Below are 20,717 nucleotides of genomic sequence, written 5' to 3'. Positions count from 1 at the left end.
CAGGATGGAGGCCAAATTTAAATTATGTCGGCATAGATGAGCTATTAGAAAGAATGTGTGGTCATCATGATTGGTGAAACACTATAGTGAGGAGGCCGAGATGTCTCTGACTTGGAGTGGGCTATCTTAGAAACAATTGCCTAGGAAAAGGGAGATTTCTCTAAGAAGGAGGACCTGAGTGAATAGTACTGGATTTCCTCAGTAAAAAATGGAAAACAAGAGTTACCAGTAGAAATTAGAGTAGAAAGAAATGGCCTGTTTCTGTGCTTGGTATTCCACGACTCTTTTTTCTAAGCATTTGAAGCACCAGAGGTTTACTGAGACAACTGAGACCATAGTCCAGATCAAATGTGATTTATTGTTTTGGGGAAAAAATGTTTGAAATTCAAATGCTTTAGCAAATTGTATAATTTACCTGATAAGTGAGGATTTTATCAAGGGTTGGTGCTTACTTTCAGCACCTTTTTGAATATATCAAGTACGTACTTGGTAAAATTGTGTTTATTTGCACATGATTAGATTATGGCACTGGTAGACCTGCTTTTATTGGAATATCTGTTAAAATGTTTTTGCTGTTCCTGGTAGTAAAATTATGGGCAAGTTTTCCTAGAATAAGCATGGCTAGATTATACCTCATGGTAATAGCTGTGTTATCGGTTGATTTAAATAGCACACTTTAAGGGTTATGTGATTCACTTCTACCACGTACATTTTGTTCAAGATGACACTGGTGTTCAGAATGAAAAAACAATGTTGATTTGTCTAAGATATATTAAGTCTACAAGGTCCATTATTTGTCTCGAGCCAAAACACAGTATTGGCATATTTTAGATGGTCCCACCAAGACACTAATGTTAAAAAACATACTTATGAATTTATGATTGTATCATTGAGATATCCTTGTATTTGTGGCATTGTTGTAAGAGCCAGAGGTGAATGTGAAAGATGGACGTGGGTGTGTATGTGAATGGTTGCTACTTTCAGAATGATGTAAATTAAAATTTGACATTTATACGTTTTTATGTGACAGATGAATTTACAATGTGTACTATCATCAAATAGCAAGACCATAATTAAAAGTATATATGTTATTAATAGAAGAAGCCAGCATTGTTTGGTATATCCTGTATTTAAGGCCATAATCTGAGAAAAGTATGCAAATGGCAATAGCCCTTTGGAGATTTAGGAGTCAGTAAAACGTAGAAAGAACTGTCCTATTCGGATGCAAAGATTGCATAGGTGATTGTAGCTTGATATGATTTCCCCCAGACCTGCGCTAGGTCGGGGATTGTCTTTTGTAGAATAAGCTTGCTTTTCAGATCGTAGTCCCCTGCTGTCCTTGAATATTCTTATTATCAGGGTCAGTGGTGTGGATGAAGAGATCTGCAGTGAACTACACTTTCTACCCCACCCACTTTCTTTTTCTTTCTTTTTTTCATAATGATGTGTTCCCATCGATAGACCCTTTCTTTGGATTTTTAGATTCGGACTTAACTATGCCACTTTGCTGTGCCTTACGACAAATCTATTATTGTTGTTTTCCCGAAAAAAAGGCACACACATTGTCAAGCCAAAAAAAGACCTTGTTGAGATGTCAGTGGAAATAACCACCGCTGTCCTTTGTATCAAAGACTGAAAAAAACAGAATCCTGCTGCCAGAGGGGGGCGTTTCCTTATAGTCAACACTCCTCACACAAACTGGAAATATGCCCCACTTCCCAAGAGAGCCCACAGCCATCCAATGCCCCCCCTCTTTCTGATTGACTTACCATATCCAGTATCGAAAGCTGCGAAAGGCACTTCTGCGTTCACCCTCCTCCAAGGCACTTCTGCTTGCTCCCAGATGCATTCTGCTTCCCACAAAGTGCTCCCACTTGCCCTCACACAGAAGCACTCCATTTAACCCCATCATAGCAAGGCAATTGTGCTTGGCTGGCCCAATCCCACCTGCACTAAGCCCCCCTCTTCTGCCAGGCCACTCAGTGGTGCGCATATCCATTCCTTCTTCCTTCCTGGGGCACTGATCAGAGAGCGGCAGTCGGGCCCAGATCTTTAGCAAAGTCTAAAAGGGAGTTTAACAGTGTGTTAAAAATAAGTGTATGTGTTTGTGTCTGTTTGTGTGTGGCTGTATATGTGTTTGCTTGCATGAAGTGTGTTCTGTAGCCACTGCCTATCGTGGTGAAATGCTGCCCAAATGATGGTTATTCTTTGCAATTTGGGATTATCCATGAGATAATGTCCATTTTCAAAATTCTGACCCTAGCATAATGGGGTAATTCTTGGCAACTTGTGAAGAGTCAAGGCCTTATGCTCCCCCCAGGTAAAATAATGACCTTCACACAATGATGGCAATGATTGCCAATTTGTGGGAATGCATGCAATGTTGCCCACCCTTTGTAAATGTCTTACCTTAGTATAAAGGTGGTGATTCCTAGCATTTTTTGAGTATCCATGGTACAATCCTTGGTACAATGCTGCCTATCTCCTGCATAATGCTGGTCTTAATAGAATTGTGACAATTTTTGTACAATGTATGTTTCAGTGGCACAGTGATGGCTACCCATGGTATAATGCCAGTTCTGACTGTATTGTTACAGCATACTATGAGCATCCATGGTACTCACACATGCTAAAATGCTGTCTCCTGTATTATGGCAGTAATACACAAAGTAGTGTTGGCTTGTATGGCATAATGATGCCCATACTCGCATACTTCCTGCCCATGCCTTATGGTGGTAATTCCTGGCTTATTGTGAGCATCTATGATATGATGGAAAGAAGGTACGAATGATAATTTTTTAGAACATAATGGCCCAGATTTACGAGGGCTTAGCACCTCCTTGCACCACATTAGCATAATTTTTTTAATGCTAAAAATTGGTACAAAGAAATCTAAAAGATTGCTTACAATGGGCCCTTATGTACTGTTCAGGGTTAGCGCCAAAGTTTTGGTGCTAACCCTGGACAGTACATCAATAGCGTCAAAAATGTTGGCACTTTTGCAACCTACCCAGCAACATGGTGGACCGTATTTTAAATATGGGGCACACATGGTGGTGGTAGGGGCACGCTAAGGGGTGCAAGGAAAGTGGCACTGGGTGCACGCCACTTTTCTGAAATCTGCCCCAATATATTTCAGGCTGGATCAGGGAAAAGAGATGCAAGTGTACGTATCTGACGTGTACTTCCGTGTACAAACGTTGCCAGCCCTCATTTCAAAGGCCAGGACAGATACGTATTTGCCAGTGCCAATTGTTTCGGGGGGAAAGGTTTTCTGGCAAGGCAAAATCGATTCCTTTAGTAAATGCTTGTTTGGTTTAGCATTTTAGCACCTTTGACGGGCTCCTCTTGTATTATAGTTCGGTAGGAAACATTCTATCGGGCGTTGCTGAAGGCGAAGTACAGGATTCTTTTGTGCGCCAAAAAATTTGACGAGCAAAGCTCACGCAGTCCTTTCAGTCATTGTTTTTAGGTGTAACCAGTGCTTGAAATGTTAAAATGAAAGTGCCGGTACTCTGTGCCAGAGTACCTGCTTGTTTCCGAGAAGTGCCGGTACTCTCCAATTAAAAGTATTACGTTTTTCTTGAGATGTGCCGGTACTCTCCCTCTCAAAATAAAAAAGTGCCGGTACTCAGTACCGGACAGTACCGGCCCATTTAAAGCACTGCGTGTAACATATGTGCTAAAGTTAGAACCAGACAATATATTATTATTTGCAGAACGCCCAGGAAGGCTCACATAAAACATTCTATTTAAAGCAATAGACGTTTTATGCATCAGTAATAAACTTATCTTTGATGTCGAGTAGCTCAACGAACATCCTGATCGAAAGGAAAGCTATTACAAGATGGCAGCAATTTCTCTTATGCTGATTATTATCGATAAAACTGCTGCCAGATGTGTACGTGAGCTTTTCTCATTCTGTCGGGGTCACGGAGAAGTCTGTGGGATATAGGAGGGCGAGCACTGAAGTGTTTTGAAATGTAAACCAGATCCGTATCCGCTCGTGGGCACGTCTCTTGTGCAGTGTTGGTTTCTAAATAAGCTAAACAATATTTCGAAATGTCTGTGGTCTCATTAACTAGGAATGAAAACAAATGCGTCTCTGAAGTTCTGGGTATCTCCTTCGATTACAGAATATTTGTTATCATTGCAGGATCCCAGATTCAATGCAGAAGTCGACCAGATCACTGGCTACAGGACCCAGAGTATTCTGTGCATGCCCATTAAGAACCATCGGGATGAGGCAAGTTGAACGGCTAATTCGTGTATTTAATTGTGTAGGTTATGCCTGTTTCATGTATTAAAAAACACACTCTTCACTCTGTAGTTTTGAAGCGAATGTTGTTGCTAAAACAAAACGTTTGCCCGGGCATGTGTGTCTTCCCTTTCCCACTATTTTGGCCATAGCGAGGAATTCCATAAATGGTGTAACCCGCTCATAGGGGACGTGAGGAACGCTACAGGTTATGTTGTGTCTTGCTTCTGAACAATCACTGAGCGCTCAGTCTGCTAGCTCCTGCCCAGGAGATTCACTTTGGGTGGAACCCAAAACTCAGCACAGTGTAACGCCTGTGAGTCAGAGGTGGACCATAATCAAGCAGAGAACCAGCGAGAAGACTGATGATAGGGATTTACTATATCACAAGCATATTTCCTTTGCCAGAACAATAAAATCGGGAATAGCCAGTCACATGGACACTGTCCCAGAGGACTGGACACCCTACAACCAGTTGCACTTTTAAAGTTTTGAAAGTTTATACGCTCATTAAATTTTCCTTTTTGCTGCCCCAACACAATTCTGCAAACCAGATTAGAAACAAATTAGCACTTTTATTCTAAAATGTATTAAAAACAAAGTGGATTCACAAAAAATCGGGCAGTCATAGAGGTATGCAGAGGTTTTGCATATTTTTATTTTCATTTCGCCCTCATGCGCGCCTGCATCCACTTATGAGTGCCACAATAGAATGGCGTGCATTCCACAACCAACATGTCCAGACTGACATTTAATCCCAATCCTAATCAGGTTGACTGGCCAGGCAGAGTGTAGGAATAGAATGGTCAATATTCATCCTCACTGAGAAGCACTCAAGTAGAATTGAAACCATGGCAGTCCTTAACACAAGACTACCATTTCATGGAAGTTTTCAAATGTGACTAAAATGATCTGCTTGTAGAAGCTTAACAATGGAAAAAGCAGCATCATTTATCTGTGGAATATATTAAAAGAGGAAGCTCAGAGGCGATGCCTGTGCCATGGCTGGATCAACAGGAAGAGGCTTACTCTCATTTTAAGCACCATTTCACCAAAGGTTACAGAGATGTTATAGTTAGGTTCAGATTTTACACACACAAAACCGAGAAATTCAGCAGTTATCTTTGGGCACTCTCCCCAATACGCAAGGGCTGTGCTTTTTTCTTATGGGGATGAGGGCCGCGATAACCCCATTTCCAATCCTATTTTGGCCCCAGGAACCCCATTCCACTACTTTGTTGCGGGGCTGGGCTCCCTGGGACCCAGTATGTGAGCTAAATCCCTGGGATGGGGTCCATGGGGCCATTATTGGCTCAGAGAGGGGGTCTACATGGCTCCCTCCCTTTTAAGAAGTTTATAGTTATCTCAAATAACTATAATGCATGCCCTAAAGTTACTATAACTCACGGCCTCACCATGCACCGCTGATTACCTCACATATTACATCACTCATGACTCCTTCCATCACATCATTCATAATATCACTGCAACATTTGCAGTGAAATTATTGATAAGAAAACTGTGCATGGCAGGGGGCAAGTTATAGTTACTTTAGGGCATGAGTTGCTTGAGATAACTACAACTGGTGAATTTCTGTGGGTTTTTGAGTATAAAACATTATGTTGTTACTGAACAGTTCACCTAACTATAACATTACTTTAAACTTTGTTTTTTTCAGTGAATATATATATATATTTATATATATATCAAATTACGTCTCCAAACCACACCATTTCAGCTTCAAGAATCCAGGTCTGGTTTAAAAAGAACGGGCAACACAACTGAACTCCAAACCAATTATACTTATTTAGTTCATAGCATTATCTAGTGCAGGAACAAAATGAGTGGCAACGAATCATTTTGGCCATACATATAGATATATACACACACACACACACAAAATGAACGGAAATAGTATGATGTCACACAGTTCAGAGAATTCAAAGCATTAACATCTAAGTTGTGCTGAAACGTTCACAAGACGTATGGATTGCAAACCCCTGTCATAGTAACCAATAGATGAATGTAATTATATCTGATAACTAATCCTAATCCTCAGACCAAAAAGCAATGACTTTCTCTGTGCTATTCACAATTACAATACTGACTCTAAACTCCTGAGCACAAATTTCCGTACTGTGATCCTCTTTCCTAGGAAATAATTATTTAGTGTAAAGGGAAGCAAAAGGGTCTGAATACCAATCTGCCCTGATGAAAACTGTTGGTCATTACAGCACTGTTTGCAAGGACTAGCTGTTCATGATTATTGGCAAATACACAACTGAATAGGAGAAGGAAACTAAATAAAACCTTCACAAAATCTATCATATTTCAAATGTCTGCATTAGAGTTTTAAACATATGTTGATCAAGAAGAACCAAGCTGACTGCCACCCAAGCATTTCCTAGGAATTAACAAAAGTTATCCTGAGACTGGGTGAATGGCTATTAGTCAAGGAAAGGCAGATTGTGCAGATGAAGGGAGTTAGAATCATCTCACACCCCTAATGAAAAAGGAGCATGATCCCACATAGAAAATGCCACTCAAATAAAGGTATGGATCTTTCTTTTAGATCTTGATCAGAGTAGCAAGCAAGCCAAGTGGGTGCTGGAGATCTGCACAGCGAGGAAGGGTAATGAGATCTCTAAGTATTGTGTGAGGGCATTTTTTCAAGCATTCAGGTCAAAAGGCGAATGCTCGAGTAGGCAATTACATTTTGGAAAGGATTAAGAGTTTTGATTATTTAGGGGTTAAATTAACTAGTGACTTTGAATGGTTGCCTCAGTTAAGTAAGTCCTCTTTAATTATAGAGCACCGATCTAACACTACTGTTAGACTATATAAGAATACCAAGGGTTGATCTGTTTCGCCAGACTTAACGGTATAGCAAGCTAAGGCTCAAAGCACTGCATTATTTGGCTCAGAGATCTGTTGGTATTGTAATGTGAACTGTTTAGCCACCACTGAAAACACATTTGTACGAAATCTGCTATCAGTGCCTATGAGCACTCCATTGGCCCCTCTTTTTTAGATCTCAATTACAACTGACTTGGCTGGGTTAAAGCCCTTGCTGTATTGGGTTCGCCTTTGATCTACCAACGAATTGAGCTATTTTAGGGATTCTCTAAGAGATTTGATAACTATTGTTAATGCCAGATGTATTCCTTGGGTGAAATTTGTGCACAACTGGTTGCACAGATTGGATTTAGGGAGGTTTTGGGCCGAGTTAGACACACTTTGAAAAGCTGATCTTAGTGTGTTAAAGACTAGTTATCAGGAATACATTAATGAGCAGCGTGGTCTGGGTGTGGATAATGGCTGTTTAATGTGTACATTTCTGGAGTTTAAGCTTTAGCCATGCTTTGAACTCGTGCCTTAGCTAAATGTTTTTGTATTCGTTTTGGGCGTGGTTCACTACCGCTGAGTTCATTTACTAGTAAATCGGGTAAGGGCTCAGGTTCAAGTGCATGCCCTGCATGTGCATCAGAGAATGAGACTGAAGCACACATTCTGTTCTTCTGCCTGGAATATAGGGGCTCACGCAGAAGATGGATTTGCCCAATTTGTTTGCATTTAAAGGTATCTAGACATTTACTAGCTTTGAGAATTTTGAAAAGCAATACAACAGAACCAATTGTCTTTACAGTTAGCAGATTTCTAGCGTAAATTTGGTATAAATGACAAAAGGTTTTAGCAATATCGTTTTTTAATGATTGTTCATGATTTTTAAATTACAATATTTGTGCAGTATTTATTTTATTGAATTTAAAATAGATGTATTTATATGAATTGTGTAGTAAATATTTAAATGAACTGTTATGTAATATTGTAATTTGATGGTTGCTGATAACTGAATAAAGTATTTTACTACTACTACTACTATTACTGTGATGAGTCATGCTCACAAATTGCCAGCTATTGTCTAGTGGGACCAGAGATCTAAAGTGAGGATCCTGCAGAAGTTAAAAAAGGGTTTGGTAGAGCAGATTAGGGCGCTCCAGGCATAAGTACCACTTCAGGAGGCTCATACAAAATAAGGCGCTTGGATAGGCTTCTTCTAGCCGCTGCTGAGGCTCATAGGGGGAGCTTTGGTGGCTCTAATCACCTTTCTGTAGACTCCTTCAGGTAGCTGAGGTTTCCACAGTGGTAGGGTAGCAAGTGCAGATAGTCAGGCTAGCAGAATATGTGTTTTATATTTTATTATGTTTCTGGAGATATACAATAAATATTTGAAAAACAGACTTGCACGCGCCATAGAGTTCAAAAGAATAACAGTGCAAAAAATATGTATCTCAAGGTGACCAGGCAAGATTGATTATTGATAAAATCTTCATTAGAAGAACTAAACAAAACAAGACATTCTTAACTGACATAAACAGATGATCCAAACTTAGGGCCTGAATATGATCTTGGCGGATGGGATGCTCCCTCACAAGCGTGATGGACATCCTGTCTGCTGTATTACAAGTTCCATTATATCCTATGGGACTTTTAATATGGCGGACGGGATATCCGTCACGTTTGTTACAGAGTATCCCATCCGCCAAGATTGTAGTCAGGCCCTTAATCAATTTTAATAACGCTTTTACATTAACACCAAATGTTATGAAGTTTAAAAAGAGCAACAGTATGTTTCACATATATTTTTTCCAGACAGGGGTAATGTCCCATGTCTGGAACAGCCTATTAAACCAAGATGGCATCTGTCTCAATTGAAAGACAATTAGTTATAAATAAAAATATATTTGTTCAATAATCCTGCTAAAACACACATGCCCGGATCATGTGTACATTGGCTCACTATTTCACATTTCCAAGTAACACAAGTCTTTTATTGGAGGAATCATAATCAGGCCCTTAATCAATTTTAATAATGCTTTTACTTTAACACCAAATGTTATGAAGCTTAAAGAGAGCAACAGTATGTTTCACATATATTTTTTCCAGCCAGGGGGTAGTGGGTAATGTCCCATGTCTGGAACAGCCTATTAAACCAAGATGGCATCTGTCTCATTTGACAATTAGTTATAAATAGAAATATATTTTTTCAATAATCCTGCTAAAAACACACATGCCCTGATCATATGTACATTGGCCCACTATTTTACATTTCCAAGTAACACAAGTCTTTTATTTGAAGAATCCTACAGGGGATACGTTATGTTTGAATTTGACAATAAGATGCAACTGTGAACTAGGAGCCCAGCTGGGTCCCCAGCAATTGATGATGTCTTCAGATACAGCAGCACACTCACAGTGCAAGCCACATCATTTTGTTTATTTGTATGTTCAAAATATTTTATTAAAATTTATAAGAAAAATAACAAAAAAAAGAATCCCAAATAAGGCTTATTTAGTTATAACTGAATATAAAAATGGAGTTACGTACTAAATGTGAGATATATTAAGATACTTAAAAAAGAAACATAAGTAGAAAATAAAATAAAAACAAAGCTTAAGCTGCCTGTGTGAAATGAGTTGAGATTCTTATTGATTTGATTACAGTACAATCAAATTATGAATATGTTCAATTCACAATTAATTATTGTTGCAATTTAAATTACTTATTATCCACAGGCAAAATAGAAAGTGGGTTCCAAAAACACAATGAGCTATAGAAGCTTAATAAGGTATATGAAATGAAAGGTTATCAATATATTTTATTAAGATGGTGCAAGCATACCACATGTGAACGGATACTAATTTTGCATCAAATAGCTTAATATTTAGTATAGCTAAAGGACATGATAAACCATAGAATTTATAGATAGTCAGCTTAATCGAATGATTCTCGGTAATAATGTTTTTAATACATTTTTTCCAAACATCAGTTTAAAATCTATATTTATTGGGGCAGTCAAATAATACATGTTTCAGAGAGCATGCATGAACTGTACATTACCAGAACAAAGGATTAGCTGGCTATTTATCTTTAAGCATTTTATAAGTAATCAGAAAGACAGTTATACAGTATGAATAAAAAAGTTTGGTAAACAGAAATAGGCAAATAACCAAAAATATTACAAGACCTTATTTGTTTCAATTCCTCTAGAAATAATATTAATTAGAATGCAGTAGTCCAAAAATGTTGATAATACATTAAAAACTTCTGTATTGTTACATTTTTGTATACATTTTTAGGTAATTTGGCCAGACATAGCTATATATTTTAAGAGAATTCTAATTGAAACATTTTGGCAGTAGGCAGAGCATAAAACTTAACACTTGAAATATTCAGAATATGCAATTTTAAATATATTTACTTAACTTTACAAAAGATAAAAACATATCAGTTTGATATAAGTCTTGCAGGCAGAAAATACTACCATTAATTCAGGATCTGTAGAATGTAATGCTGCTTTTATTTTAAGATGAAGATGATGCCTTACACGTACTTTAGATAGCTAAACATCGAAGCATATAAGTGAATTAAACCCAGAAAGCGCTAATGCGGTTGCTATCATGCTATTGAAATCTTAATAAATGTGCTATTGTTGGAAAACAGGCAAAAGCAATGGTTAACCATATTATGCTCAATGTGAATCCATGTTAGAGGTAGACAAAGGTCAATATTTGAAATCAAAAACATATTTGCCTGATTAGAAAAGTATTATAATATTTGTAAAATTGGGTAAATCCGTATCTCCATTAGTTTTATTAGCTTTAAGTTTATTAGAACTAATTCTCAGAGGTTTATACTTCTACACATTAAAAAATCATGTTATTCAGTTTTTATATCATATTATAGGAAGGGGTGAATATAACGGGTGCCAAGATCAATTTGATGTCGTGGAAGTCCATCCCAGACTGCTAGTCTCTCATCAGCAGTTTCTTCTTGGGTGCTGAGTTGCAGCTGGCCATTGGATATTATAGAGTAAACTGTCTTATCTCTGTGAGTAAATTGTGGTCCTTCATCACTGGCTGCTGACATCCCACTGGCTCCACTGCCTTCCTCCTGCCTGCTCCATGAGCCGCATAGGATATGGCGATCTTCCTAAGCCAATGGTCGCAGCTCAAAGGAGCCCCTGAGCAGGTAATATGGCAACCAGAGGGAGGGAGTTAAGGGAGGACTATCACATAAGTTAAGCATTGCAATAAGCTGGCTCCATGGGTTAGAGCCCCCGGTGTAGTATTGTTTATGGGCTGGAACAAAGTCAGAGTTTCTCTGAAGTAATCTAAGTGAAAGGGAGCACAATACTGGGGAAGAGCTCCTCCCTAAGACTGGCATATTCCAGGGACTCCATCAACTCTCAAGAAGAGGTTCATATTGTTTGAAATTGTGGAGGTGGGCTATCTATCATGCATACATTTAGCCTGACAAAGTGAAGGTATGGCATATCAACATGTTGGTGGACCCCTCAGAGAATGCTGAGAAGACTGCTGGTCAGAAGTCACTGATACATTTGATCCGTACTTTCATTGTAGACCTAAAAGAGAAGACCAATTAATTACAGGTGCAGGTGGACATGGAAGATAAACCTGGAGGGCCTGAATGGAAGGTTGCATGGAGTGGAGCATAATTGTGAGGCAGTTGGTTCTAAGCTGCTTTTATCCCCCAATACTTTTCAGATTTGTACTGCCTGATTTTTGGATCTCTCCTGTAAGTGAAGCACCCTAATGAAGCATCACACCCTTCTTTCATGCATGGAGTGGAGCATAATTGTTTGGCAGTGGGATTTTCAGATTTGTACTGCCTGATTTTTGGATCTCTCCTGTAAGTGAACTCTCCCAATGGAGTGTCACTTACTGCTTCTGTCAAGGTGAGTCACAATTGTAATACATTTAGGGGAAACAGGGTTTCAGGACCTTAATCCAGGAATAACGTGGATATCTTGTTGAAAATATATACATCTTTCCTTAAGGCTCCACACTGCAAAATAAATATATGAAAAAGGAGAGAAACCTGGGGAAAATCGGAAGGAGGAAGAGCCATATAAACCAATAGATTGTAGTCAGGCTCAGTTATCTTTAGACATTCCTTAACTTTTTTTGTTTGCTGCTTTCTGAATTTTCTGGCAAAGGAAATTGGCTAACTTCGCCTTTTCTTGCAGATATAATTACTATATATCTATTTGAATCATCAGAGTGGTCAGAAACTAAGTAAATTCACTGAGTTCAGTTCAAGGGTCAGTCTACCTTGCACAAACTTTTCAAAATTTCCCCAAAACGTTGCTCCAGCCAGGACGTGTCCATACACTTAAAATTTCCTTTCATGCACCAAAAATAATCGCTATCCACAAATCCGTTTTCCGGAACTAGATACTTTTGAAATGGCTGTCTCTCATTTTCATGCCTTAAGTGACACATCTTGCACTTCATTATTAGCCACTAGATTGCCGATTCAAGTGAACATTCAGTATGTTGTACACATGTGCTTCAAATTTCTTTTATGACTTCTTCCTCCTGTTCTGCCATAACTGTTTTCTTGCAAATTCTTGTTAAAGACTAGAAAGTCAGCTATTTAATTAGAGTTTATCCCATTTCAGTGTAGTCCTTTGCTGCTATTGGAATGGCATATGCAAATGAAAGTAAAACCCAGTAAATATTTCTGGGACAAATGATAGTTAAACTCAATGCAACTGGAACACATTATGAAGCAAGGGTGTATGTTCTACTGTGCAATAACAGGATAATGCATTGGCAAAGCAAGCAGGTCTGACATTTTAATAATGCATTTCTCATATTGTGCTAGTCACATATTAGGTACTGGATTTCTAGGGCTGGGACCTGCTGGTTTCTTGACCATTAAAGATACCTCCAGCATATAGAGCCAAGCACACTTGCAGTCTAATTGTTTTAATAGAGTCTAAGAAAATAATTCAAATATATTTTGCTTTAGTCCAACATCAAATTATAAAACGTCAGTGTTATGGATATTTAAACTGTACTCTGAAATCTCAGCATAAACATCCTCACTAATAATACCTATATTTTGTGTCAAGTTTCGAATTTGGTAAAGATTCAATTGCAAGTGAGAAAAAAGATAGGGTAAAGAGTTGCTTTGGCTTGTGCCTCTCAGTAAATCAAAAGATTTCGAATCTTTGGATATTGTTTATTATAAAGAGCTTTGATATGTTTAAAAATTAAGTTGAAATTAAAACAAAAATCATAATCTTAAATAAAAATTGCCAGTTGCTTTATTCGCTGTTTTCTCAGATTAAAGGGCTAAATAAGAGTCAGATTTTGAAAAATCAATATAATTTCAAACATGACAAATGACCTCTGTATCATGTGAAGATAATTTACCTTCATAAAACCAGATTGGTCTTGATTTATGTGCCAAAATCCTGCCATCTTGGTTTGTCAATGAAATAATTCTACAATTTGACTTTGTCTAATTTTGGTAATGCTGTTACTAGATCTTCAGAAACCAAAGTGTCTGGGTAATTCAGTGAACAGCGATAACAAATAAGGGAATAATTGAGTGTAAAAGGTTTTATAAAATTCTGCTTTGAACACCATCCTAACCACGGAACATCCTTAATTAAACATTTTAATAAAAATATAGGTTTTATCTAAACCTAAGGGAATCTCTAAAAATCCTAACCACTTTGCGATATAATAGGTAAATTACAAGATCTCAAAAGTAACTTATAAAATTGGGTTAACTCACAATAGGATTATTATATAAATGTGAGTAAGTCATAAATGCATTAGTTATGATATTTACAGAAAGTATTAATTTCTCGCCTACTCCCTAAATATCAGGTATTTAGCTTGTGTCTTTTATAATGTACAAGACTTTAGCAAGTAGTTCTTTTAGATCTGTTAGAATGAAAATAGTAGTTAGTATTATCAGTAGATATTTGGGATTCAACTCACTTTTTAAGAATATAATTATATTCAAACTAAATGTTTGCAATTTAAATGTTTTATTAGAAGTAATAAATATTTCAAATTTAGAAACATTGCTAATTGAGAGGTTTTAAAGTTAAATATTTTGTTCTCTTGCACCTTTACAGATATTGTGGTATCTCTGATCCATGTTTAAAAGAATCTCAGCACATTCAATTGTAAGTTGCATCAGCATTGCCAAGATCAAAGTATTTTAATAGCATTTAAGATATCTTGTCTGCCAAATTCTAAATCCTTTTGGATAGAATGGGATTTAGATTTCACCTTTGTGACAAAATAACCCATCCACCGAGTTCTAAATCAGGCCCTTAGTTTTATTCCATTTATTTAAGATAATACCAGTATTCATTTTTCATGCTGGATGAGTAACAGAAGGTGTATCCAGTTTGTTAAACACATATATCAAAATACATTCATCATTTTGTTTAATTTTAGGCTAGAACGTAAGAGACATGTATTTTGCAGTTAATATATAACCTATTCTCATGTGACAAAAGGGTAAATTGTGGAAAAAAGTGGATTCTCTTTGTAGGAAGTTAATGTAATCTGTATGTTTTATATTTTAAACAAATGCTTTAAAAAGAAAAAAGGATCTAGAATACCTAGAGATTCCAGAAGAACTCCAATGTAATAGTGAATCACTTTTAAGGTTAAAGTCTCCAGCAACAATAAAGGGTGCCTTGCCAAGCTTAAACATTTCCTAGGTTAAAAATGTGTCATCAGCAATGGGACAACATACCTTAATAGAATGAAGTGTAAATTAATCTAATGCAATCTGAAAATATACAAATCTCCCTCTTGTATCACAATACCATTTTTCTTTCCAACACCATGGGTGTAGACAAAAGAGGATTCTCATTAAAAATGGATCATATAAACTACACTTGTAATCAGCATATTTAGGTCTAGGCCGTAGTGGGCAAATTATTTGTGCATAGTAGTCGTTTCTGTGGTAAAGTCTTTTTAAATGTAATTTTGTGTCCTTCAACTCTTAAGGAAGATAATTCTATGGCTGCTTTCCATTACATTAACAAGTGATCGTAACAAAAAACTTTGATAAAACAAGATCCTTAGTTAGATTTGCTCTCTGTGCAGTGCAAAGGAATAATGATGTGTTTTGTCAGTCTCAAATTTCTCCTCAAAAGTTGCATTAAGGAACTTAGGTGACAGGCTTTCCATATATATTATGTGGTTTTGCCATTCATCATTTTCTGGTAAATTAAAATGTGTAGAATATATATTCTCCATTGTTGTTTTCAAGATCAAGCAACAGCTTTTCCATAGGGGAACCTTACCGACTGTGGAAGCGAAGAGTTCGCCAATTAATTCATTATCTCTGATTTGTATTTTATTTCTTAAAACTCTCATGGATAACACAGCCACGCCCCGTTGATTGGTTTTGTTATTTGTCCTCAGGCATGAATTGTGTATTAAGCAGGGGTTAAGGCAATTCAACTGGAAGTGCAGTTGTTTCCATATATTAGGATAAATCTGGAGGACTTAGCCTCAGCAGGTGAAGCAACCATATCACCTCCAAAGATAGCAGAGTAGGTAAAATATTAGTAGTGTCCAAATAAAAATAAACACAATGTAGAGTCTGTCACCACTAAGAGTATAGAGTGAAGTGTATGAAGTCTTCTGTGAATTTGCTTTTCACTGCAGCTAAAAAGCTCCCTTAAATACGTATATTGGTGAAAAGAACTGTGCTACAGAAATACTTCAGCAACATGCAGTGATGTGTAGGGGCAAACGCAAAGTGCTCCGTCCCTCTTCTAATCTCTCTTTAGGGGGATTTTAACCACATCCATGTTACGCCAGTCACTTTCATTGGTTCGTGGGCTTGCCTTTTAAAATCCGCTTGTTTTCACTCGTGAAAGACATGCATATGTCATGCCTTTTCCGGTGTTTAGGCCTCCTCTGGAGCACCAGTAGACTACTGGAAACATACAAGGCTCCCTGTTTTCCGAATGGTTTCTGGACTACTTTTTCTCTTTATTTCGCAGTGCAATCGCGCTGTGTTTTACACAGCGCGATCGCGCTCGTTTTCTTTTTCCATTTCATGTGGGGATGGTTAGGAATTTACAACGCTAATAGCTCTAACTCGACGTAATGCAAGACCTGTTACATTGCAAATGCTTGTTTTATTATGCAGTTTACAGTACTGCTTTTGTAAAATAAATGTTTCTATTGCTGTAACCTAAAACTGCTAGTGTTGATCCTTTCATTCCTATGCTTCTTATTGCTAAGCAGGGGTCTCCAGGGGTCTTCAGCAGTCATTGTGTTGTTGCCCTTGTTGTGCAGAGGTATGAGATTATTTTTTGGATAACATGGTAATCATAGTTTTCATCTCTAATAGAAACATATTGCAGCACTGTCTTGGTGAAGTCATCTCTCTTCTGGCCATGTTTCAGATTCAGGAAATCATTGGTGGGCACTTGGTCTAACGCTTCTGAAATATGTCTGTTACAATAAATGGTCGTCTTTTTAATTGGCAATAAATAAGTTTAAGCTTCCAATGTTAAAAAAAGTATTTGGCAAAATGGGTAGTGCATTACAGTGACAAAACCTGCTGACTACAGTTATAGCCAAGAGTAGGAGATTTTATTTCAGTGTATGCAGTAAAACAGTGGAACTACTCATCCAATTCCCTTAGAGACTCGGAGAACTAATTGCATTTGTGCTTATGTCACATCTATTCTGATATGTCATGCTTTTACCTAGAATGTTTGTGCTCAAATGAGTTGTTGCTCTTTCGAGTTTTTCTCACTCTTCCAAATAAGGGGTGATGTGCTTTTACTCCTTTGTACTTTTAGCCACATTTATCTCTCTCCAAAAGTAGCTAAAGTGCCAACTAAAGGGCGTAGCTAACATTGTCAACAAGTACTGGTAATGCCTATGGTTTGTGCCTTTTAAATGCTAGTGCCAAGCTGTTGGCTTTGCCAATGTTTGGCTGCAAACTGTTGTTTTCAAAAAGTAAAACAAATTGCAAGTACATGCCAGCCTCTCATAGACTACATGTCGCAATTGGAACTACTTTGCTTCATTCCACAGAAACTCACAGCTCTCCAGCTTTTTGGTTAAATTGTGTAATTTGAATAGTCTGAGCTGTGCTCCTTGTCAGCTTTCTTTCCCCCCACAATCTGCACTGCACATGAGGGAGCTACCCCAAGCATATTCCCTGAGCCGTGCCAGACAATCATAACATCTGTTGCTGCCCACAGCCATTCCTGAACAATCGCCTTCACAGGCCCCCTTACTAACAATGCGTTTCTTGACTGCAACATTCAGCAACCTTCAGCAGCAACACCCTAGTCACCTCCCCCCCCCCCACCTCTAGTAATCTTACCTTTATCATTAACATTCCTTGTTCTTACTTTTTCATTCATTCACGGTACTGGGTAGTGTGGGAGGTAGTCATTTCTTTGTTCATTGATTTTCATTTGTTTTGCTAACCATTATTCAGTATTATGTGACTTATGACTGCTTATACAATGTATAATGACATACCCCACTTTATAAAAACCCTTAATAAAAAGATGCGGTATTACAAAAGTAAAACAATATATACTGAAGGAAAAACAGTCGCACATCCTAGGGAATCCCCAAACTGTAGATTGAATTCAATGTTTTCAGTCTTGAAAAATTGCATGGTTTATGTTTTTCAAAACTTTTCACTCAAGAACATCTAAACAGAATTTAAAAAGAATAATAAAGTGTCAGAATGAAAATGGTTCTGCTTACTCTTACTCAGAAGCCTTGAACCGGAGAGATACTGCACGTCATGACAAGACTGCATGCAACCTCAGCCCTGAACCACAGGATTCCCTCGTGACTAGGTCCTGATTCATCCTTTTATCCTACATGCCCACGACTGGATCACTAAATTATGACTTGAGAAAGTCCCCGACTTGAGCGCCACTATGGGGCGAAACACGTGTTGGCTGAACCCATATTTGTTGTCTCTGAATTATCAGAGCAGCACACAACGTTCCTAAATAAATGTAATGGATAAATCAGCTTGGACCCATGGATTGAGACTCATGTCTAATGACTAACAACCCAGTGAAAATCTAAACTTTATTTAATGTACCTGCTCTATGCTCTAATCCTTTGCAAATTTTTCAATTTCATGGGTTAAGGGTTTCCCATTCTGGATATCTGGTCTCCAGAATCAGAACAGGCACTATTAGGATCCACAACCCTTTCCCTTTTTTTGGAACAACTAAGAACACCTTCTGTCTCTGAAGCCAGCTGAGTGAGTCTGCCCTTCCGGCACTGCAATAAAAGCCTTTCTGTGCAAGGCTTGTTCTTTCACGCAATATGTGAAATGCAGGATATAAAACAAAAACAGACCTTAGATTCTTCTGTTCAGCCAAACCCCAGCAAAAACATCTCTCATGATGCGCTTTTACAGATAAGTTGGGAGGGGTGGTGAGCATTTCAGCTCTGGGGGGGTGGGAATATGGGGCAGCTGTACCACATGAGGGAGAGAGTTGAAAAGCATGTGCACTCTTATGGAGTGCTAAATGAACAAGAAAAAAGTAGTTCCATATATGTGAGCAGTAGAAGAGGGAACAAGTCAGACTTTACAATAAATCATAAAGAGGCTCTGCTTCAGGGGATGGTCAAACACTAGAAGAGGAAGGCAAGCCACTGAATGGGATGCAAGCAAATGAGAGTAACAATAAAGCCAACCAGTGGCCAACTTCAGCTGTCTGGTAGGCGTGACCTAAAGAGCTCTTAATTTTGGTGGCGCTTCACAGGTATCACAAGTAACTTTCCCCATGCAATCTCCTGAGTGATATAGTTTGTTGAAGAAACACAGTGTAGTAATGTCCTGGAAATGCATACTGTGTAGGAGAAACAAACTTACTTGAATGGCTCTGACAAGCTTACATTTCTCAAGGACCTGGAAAACATGAGACAGGGCGAAGTTTACTGTGCTTAAGAAACACAAAGAGCAACATTGTGCTTAAGGAAAAAATCTGTAACTTCATCCCTTACATATATGGACACCCCCTCAATTGAAAACTTCATTAAAGAGATGAGGATCATACTTCTCCAGCCCACTATCATGTGTGATCCGGCACAAGGAAGGCATCAAGGGAGGATAAAGATATTGATGGGAAAAATAATTTTTGTATTGGGGCTAGAGCTGAGATAGTATTGGGATTATTCATAACTTGATTCTGTTCTAGTCTTGTTGCTCTCCAGATTCCCCCCATATTTGTTAGCCTATAATAAGTTAACCTGATAGTAACTCATTCCTCCTATGCTCATCATTATTATTTTAAATTGTATGGATCCCATTCCTTTTCCCCTGTATGTGATCTACCACTTCTCAGCTACGTAATCTAATAGATCTTGTAAAATACACTCCTGCTCTGGTCGGTCTTGCTCATGCTGCAGCAAAGAAATATAAACAAATAAATAAGGACAAGCATAAGTCACTTTTAATGAATGTTGGCATCTGTGCAGTGGTGTGACCGCATGCGTACCCACAAAGCAGGTAATGCACCAACCTCCAAATCAGTAAACGTATTGATGCAAATAGATGTCCTATTCAATGCTACATTTACAGACCGGATATATTATTTTCTGGCAATGAGCTTGTTACTCATAACTTCACAACATCCTTTGGACTTGAATCATGCAAGTGTACTTTATCACATGTGACATATACCTCCTAGCCTTGTACTGCTCTACAGTTGGGGCTGCATTGTGAATTGAATGCCCCATGAAAAGAGTGGTGTAATCTCGTCACATGGTACATTTCATTGGTTAGCAGTGGTGAGAAAGTTATTCACTTCATCAAGGTAATCTGATAGAAAGACGAGTCTATGCCTCATGACAGCTACATCTTCAGAGGCAGTCTATGAAAAAAATCAGCATTGTAAATCAGACTTCTAAAGTAACTCCAAGTCACCTGCTCACACTTTCTTGCAGTCCCTTACCTTCGTCCTCTCTCTCTGAATCTTCTCTTTCTTCTCACCCTTCTATCCCTGACATTACCTCTCACTCTCTTCTCAAGCTTACACTTGCTCTCATTTATCAGTCTCTCTAAGGTATTTCCTGTATCTCTGCCAGCCACAGCAAATCTCGGTAAATACATGCAACTGGTTGCTTCAGACCACCTACAAACATTGGTCACTGTGAAAGAAAATGACTCTGCCATAATTCTTGCCTATAGCCAGCATCTGCAGAAGATGGTAGTAGGTTTTTTACAACATACCAGCCTCGGTACAAATGCACAAATCTATTTGCCTCAGGTGGTCCACCATGCAATTGCTTCTTCATCGCAGCCTTAGAGGATAAGTCAGAAGGAAAGTCACTGTTTTTAGGTGTAGGCAATAGCTGCCTGTAACGATACCATCCTCTGATTGGTGCTAAGATTTATTGCAGAAACAAGGTTATTTTAGTGATGGTTTACACCACTGATGAACAAGTGATGTAAAAATGGTTACTTATTCATTGGTAGCACACCAGCACCCGCAAAAGCTAGCATAAAGTACAGCAGGCCAACACGTAGTGGTATATATCTGTGCAAAACAACACATAAGGTCCTACCCACATTTTTCAATGGATAGTCTTCCTGTTGTTTCAT

General features: G+C 38.1%; 1 protein-coding gene across 8 annotated transcripts in view; it reads left to right on the top strand.

Annotated features, from left to right (window-relative positions):
* Positions 1 to 20,717, top strand: part of PDE5A (phosphodiesterase 5A) — a 639,000-nt gene that overhangs the window by 217,352 nt on the left and 400,931 nt on the right. For all 8 annotated transcript variants that reach the window (XM_069230182.1, XM_069230181.1, XM_069230180.1 and 5 more), the window contains exon 3: positions 4,157 to 4,246. In XM_069230182.1, the coding sequence (XP_069086283.1) occupies positions 4,157 to 4,246 (90 nt within the window). The remainder of the gene's footprint in view (positions 1 to 4,156; positions 4,247 to 20,717) is intronic.

Source organism: Pleurodeles waltl, chromosome 1_1 (genome assembly GCF_031143425.1).
Source record: "Pleurodeles waltl isolate 20211129_DDA chromosome 1_1, aPleWal1.hap1.20221129, whole genome shotgun sequence".
Classification (NCBI taxonomy): Eukaryota; Metazoa; Chordata; class Amphibia; order Caudata; family Salamandridae; genus Pleurodeles; species Pleurodeles waltl.
This window is presented reverse-complemented; position numbering and strand designations above follow the sequence as displayed.